The sequence below is a fragment of the Amblyraja radiata genome, chromosome 15 (genome assembly GCF_010909765.2).
Source record: "Amblyraja radiata isolate CabotCenter1 chromosome 15, sAmbRad1.1.pri, whole genome shotgun sequence".
NCBI lineage: Eukaryota > Metazoa > Chordata > Chondrichthyes > Rajiformes > Rajidae > Amblyraja > Amblyraja radiata.
Genome location: NC_045970.1, coordinates 44,398,357 through 44,404,356, shown reverse-complemented (window position 1 = coordinate 44,404,356; position 6,000 = coordinate 44,398,357). Strand labels below are relative to the sequence as shown.

At 37.9% G+C, this 6,000-nt stretch overlaps 1 protein-coding gene across 2 annotated transcripts in view; it reads right to left on the bottom strand.

Moving 5' to 3' along the window:
* Positions 1–1,731: 1,731 nt before the first annotated feature.
* rhobtb1 (Rho related BTB domain containing 1) overlaps positions 1,732–6,000 on the bottom strand; it is a 70,393-nt gene continuing 66,124 nt past the window's right edge. The window contains exons 9-10 of one of the 2 annotated variants that reach the window (XM_033034285.1): positions 5,555–5,660; positions 1,732–3,711 (exon numbers count right to left, since the gene is read on the bottom strand). In XM_033034285.1, the coding sequence (XP_032890176.1) occupies positions 3,545–3,711; positions 5,555–5,660 (273 nt within the window). In that variant the 3' untranslated portion in view covers positions 1,732–3,544. The remainder of the gene's footprint in view (positions 3,712–5,554; positions 5,661–6,000) is intronic. The other variant, XM_033034286.1, reaches the window with a different exon arrangement.

The following is a 6,000-nucleotide window of genomic DNA, read 5'->3' as shown; positions in this document are numbered from 1 at the left end:
TCAACCATTACCTTTTCTCAGATCAGAGCTGCTCATAATTATTCATGATGATGATCTGAAGTCTATCTAATGGAAAGGGAGCAGCCATCTAGCTGCCATTTGAGGGAAAGCATTAAATGGTGGTAAAGGTTCCAAACTTAATTGGAAGGTTATTATAATGGAAAGTAGAAGCTGGTTAGTTCAGAACATTCCTTTGCCATTATGAAGGTAACAATTATTTATTAAGATTGTTTCAAATCAGTTTCCAAATTAATTTAATGTGCAGATTGAGTGTCTTGCATTCATCACCCTGAATTGAAAGTTGTGAGCATTTGCTTGCAGTCTTCATTACTTGCACTAGCAAGGTGACTAGTTGCCCTCTTAAGCAGAGTTTTTGACACTGGTTGATTTGGCAATACTGATTTACACAAAACCTCAATCCACTATTTCGGAGAATACCCTCACCCAACTACAGCACACAGAAAGATGGGCTAGTAGCATACTCATCCGTTGAGCAGGCTACAATTTAGTTTAAATTGATATTTCCAGGCTTGACCAGGACAGAGACAGGCACATATAGGGGGTTTCTGTATTTCTATTAATCACTGCACTTCTCTATAGGAAACCTTGTTCAATTGGACCGAGTAAATTCTTGGGTTATTCTGATGAACTCTTATGGTCAAAGCATTAATGGGACTTAAAACACTGAAATTCCTGCTCAAAAGGCTTGGTTGTAAGTAGCAATAAATTTTACCCAAGGTTAGTGTGATATTATGGACACCTGAACTACAAGATAGTCAGTGATGTGTTCTTCAGCAGTCCTCAGAAGTGCACAAATCCAGCTGGATTAAATGAAATCTTATAAACCTGGTTCTGAGAGGCCACTTTAAGTGGAAAAGCAGAATTCAACTCACAATGCTAAAAATCAGTGTTGCACGTGATAGCAATACACACAATCTGTTGGTATATGTAGGCAGGCATAACTGGAGGTTTGTGTGAATTTCACACATCCTTCCAGATTATAAGGTTTTTGAGATTTATTCCCAAAAATACTGGAATTGAAACCACACGGTCCAGGTAATTTGGCTATATTACATGTTTTCATACGCAAACTGAATATAACATGATTGATGAATTAAGGAATACCATATGCATTATAATTCAATTTAAAATGGGAATTAGAGAGCTAGCGAGCGCTGCGCCAGCACAGGAGGGAGCTCCCGGTGAATAAGGGTGTTCCCAGCGAGCGCTGAGCAGCCAACCAGGACCAGACCTGGCTACTGGCACAAAGGCGACCAGGGCCAGACCCGGCCGTCGGCCAAGAGAGGAGGTTCATCGGCGTGCGAGGAGCGCCGGAGAGCCATTGCCCACGAGCCCCGGCGGTTGGTCGAGGATGGGCCACCGAGAACAAAGAGGGGCCATCGAGATTATATTGAATACTTTAACTTAGTCTGTACCCTATACGTGGTGACTCTCTGCATACTCGTGTATTGTATGCAAAACAGAATTTCACTGTACCAAGTACAAGTGACAATAAATTCTCTATTTACTTAAAATGTTACTCTGGAAATTGACAAGCAGAATAAAAGCAGTCTTTTGGGGGGAAAAAGTGTAGGGGGGGGGGGGGGGGGAAACACAGTATAGGGGGAAAATATTTTCCATGTAACCTCCCCACTGTAGTCTCTTAAGAATAGTCTGTCGATGTAATATACAGCCTTTAGTATTTTTAGCTTAAAGTATCGAAAGTAATCATAGATATTAAAAATCCTTTTATTTTTGAAAATCCTGCAGGGATAAAAATGTTATTGCGAGTCTGAAACTCTAGCCCTAACCCTTTCTGGCCACTTACAATTTGTTTTATAATGTGATTCTCCACAACTCCCTGTACTTAGAAATCAGTGCTACACCATTCCACTTCCATCCAACTTTGTTTTTATACCAACATGTAGTTATTATCTCACCTTTGGATGAATATTCCTCAAATTCTATACATGTTCTTCTTGGCTCAAAATAACAATCCTCCAACTTCATATCCAGAAACAGGGATTCAGTAAAACAGTTTTGAGTAGAACTACTAAGACACAATGAGGAGACTGCAGTCTTTTGGATACAGCAATTCTATTGAGGCAACATTTCAATATTACATTGAAATTGTAACTCAGATACGACTACAGTCAAATCTTTGGATCAGGTCCTGATCTCACAATATATCTAGACTCAAGAGGTGAAAGTATTACCAAGTGAGGCACTGTCACCTTAGTATAGCCTCATACATCCATTTCAGATCACAATCTACAGAAAACAAATGCTATTGAACAAATAACAAAGCTAGTATTAAAATCTTTTTATAAAGTTGATCACAGTCATTGTGCTTTCAGCAACATGATCTAAACACAAACATTCAGTGTTGGCAGCATCTTGGTTGGATCTGCAATTATTCCATCAAATAAACTGAACAATAATATCATATTATGAATGTTAGTGGTACTTTAGAAGCCTATGCACATGAAAATTAATATTTTTCAAATTAGAGACTTTACAGAACAAATGCAACTTGTGGAATATATATTTACTGAATATACCATGGAAACTACAAAAGAGACATCCAATTTCTTGATAAAAAGTTTCACGTCACCCTACAATTCTACTATAACATAGTCACAACGTGTACGTAATTTATTGATGCAAAAAAAAGTGAAAGGTAATGAGCACAAAGGTCAAAGGCTAAAAGAACTGCAACCAAATGAACCAGCCACTTGGTGTCAGCAGCTGACATCCGCAACAGATCGATGTTACATTAGTCTGCAATATCATTCCATGCAGAAACCTTTTGGCAAAAATAAGGTTGAACAGAACTTTAGTACATTACTTTTCCACTGCTCAAAATAATCCAACAGAGTCAATTTCTAACATTTCCCCCCCAAAAAATCTTAAGTAACACACAGCTTTAGTTTCACTTTAAAAATTAACATTTGGGGTATACAGTAACTGTGCAGCAATAATAACTTTTATGATAAAGCAGCATGACTAGAAAGATGCATATAGCAGAAGCAGTTAACTGCTCCAAGTTACCTGTGTGTATTTAGGTCCGTAGTAAGCCACTTTTTGCATTGTTTCTAAGCCCTTCTAATTATACAAAATCTACATTACTATTACATAAATCTATATTACTACTCTCTCTACATAGGTGACAACAAACATATATAGCCAACACCAATACAAAAATAATAAAATATTTTATTTCAAATTAAAACCCAACAGTGGTGATTCTTTTCAGAACAAAAGAAAAGTCACTGTTGACAGTTATCTCTATTAAAAGTGTTTTAAACAGATCTATAGGCACCACACGAGGACCAGTTTGTTATAGCAAGCAGGTTTTTTGGACAAAAGGTTGTGCTTCAAACGTAACAATAATTGTTTAAATACACATGGCCAATTATCCCAAGAAAGCCTCTTTTTTAGTACCGTAAACAAGAATTAAGACAAATACATTGTGTTTTATTAAATCTATCTAATAATGCACAGGATGTTCTGGGTAATTCTTAGAATTGGTTTTTAAGAGGTTTCAGGCAACAGCAGAATGATGCCAGAAGCACCACCTGCGTTTCGAGTGATGCTTGTGAAGAGCAACCTCATCTTTCTCCCGCTCCTTTTTCACTCGCTGGTAATGGTCCTCTTCTTTAAGGTACCACACAGGCGGCCAACGGTGCTTTTCAAAATACTCTTGGTTCTCTGGCAAACAAAATGGTAGAATTACAAATCTACAGTTACTCTGCAAATTAAGATTCTCCCTTGTCCAAGAAGATTCCAATAAATTTTAAAGAAAATATTGCACCATTTCCAGCAGTTCTTTTGATTTGATTGAAAGATCAATATCTTTCAATCAAATCCATTTGGCCCACCAAGCCCATGCCAACCATTGGTCACCCATTCACACTAGTTCTATGTTCTCCCGCATCCACTTTCAATACACCAAGGGCAATTAACCTATAAACCAACACTTTTTTGGGATATGGGAGCAAACTGCAGCACCTAGTCGAAACCCACGTGGTCACAGGGAGAACGTGCAAACTCCACACCGGCAGCACCCAAAGTCAGGATCAAACCCAGGTCACTGTGTGGCAGCAGTTCTACCAGCTATACCACTGTGTTGTCCTAACATCCCAAATTATGATGAGAAAAACAAACTCCAATCAACTATAAATAATGTAAATGTTGATAATTTTAGATCCTTGAATTACTGAAAGCTAAAGTGAGTGCTGTCAGTCTAAATGTCTATATTTGGTTCACTGATGGAGGTTGTTGGATTTTACAGTTAAGTTTACATAAAACAATGAAATCCTGTTAAACAATGTGACAAGACTGTAGTGTACATTAGATTGTTGATATAACCCACATGGACCAACAAGAGAGACCATCTCCAGGGTAACCAGTAAGAGATGCACAAAATAATCCTTTCCAGGTGCCTCAGCCTTCAACTTCCATGTAATTAAAACTTTCAGTCAAATAAACATGAGCTCAGTACAGCAAGCTACAGCTGCTGCCAGCTTTTCCAGAAGTATCTTACTGTTTCAACAGAAAAAAGTGTAAACAGTAAAAGTCACTCATGCTCTTGCACCACCAGGTTCGAAGGTCATTTAGACAAATGCCACATCAAGGTAGTCTCTGTTCAATGGACCTTGCGCAGGAATTCTGAACATTTGTCAGCTATTTGCTCTTTGTGATTATGTTCATTATTGCAAATACATGGAACATAATTGCCCTTATTTAAACTTGCTGAAGTTATATTTATGCAAACCATACTTTGGCTGAGATCGTGAGCAGCAGATTAACTGCTGCTTTAATCCTCTGCCAGAATTGCTCTTAAATAGAGTACTATGAAGTGCAAGTGAAAATTCCATGGTTACAATTACCATGGCATGTATACATAATTAAGGGACCAAAAACTGTAGGGAAGATGCTGGGTATCGTGCAGAAGACAGGATTGATGGCAATAGCAGTCAGAGAGTTCGGGAGCCGAGGATAGTGAGTACTTGTGGAGAACTGTGTAGTTCTGTGATAGCCTGCCATTACATGATCACGGTGCTATCACAATGTTTAGATAGGTTTATCTAACGTGAAGCTCTGATACCCACATATATCAAGATACCGGGGAATGGAATGTTGATCCTATTTCGGGTGTTCCAAATCAGCACTAATTGCATCTCTGGGCACATGCAAGATGCAGAGTCAAGTTCCCCTTGACTCTGGACTATTGTGCTGACCCAATCACAGATATGCTGCAACATGTAGATTATTGTCCTTGAATAATAAGCAGACACGGGTCAAGATCTTGGCTCCCATGGTAAGAATCTTGCGCTTTAGGTTTTTTCCATTTCATGGGCTAATATTTTCTAACCATTTCCATGCAAGACTGTTTTGACCATTAAAAACCCCCCAAAAGTCCATTATTCTGGGATGAATTCAAAGCCACACTTCAGAGATGGGGGAAAGGAATTTTAATCAATTGCATTATCATGACTCTGAAATTTAATATGATATACAAGTAAACCAGAGCAAATATTTAGTTTCTTACCAGGAGATATTGCTTTTATCTCTTTCCTGAACTTGCAGCAAACACTGTTGTAACTCGTACAGATGTGATGCAAACACCAAGCTGCCAGTTGATGTGCATTATGAAACTGCAAGTATAGGGAGTGGAGAAAATGAGTTTTTAACATCTATGTATGTAAATATATAGGATACCTGTATAATAGTGTTTCATTATGTTTATTAAAAAATAGAAACATGAAAGGCCTGCAATTGTTACATACAATTCCCCATGTAAAATGACTACCCCTTTGCTGAAAATGTGGAATTAGTATAGCGAATAGCACCAATAAACACATCTAATTTCACTGCTTTGTTAAAAGGCAAATAATAACTATTTATGGCCCAACATAAATCTTTATATTTTAACTGTGATTTATATTTATCGCAGTTTCCTAAATATTTCATTCAACTTCACTGACTGAGTCTACT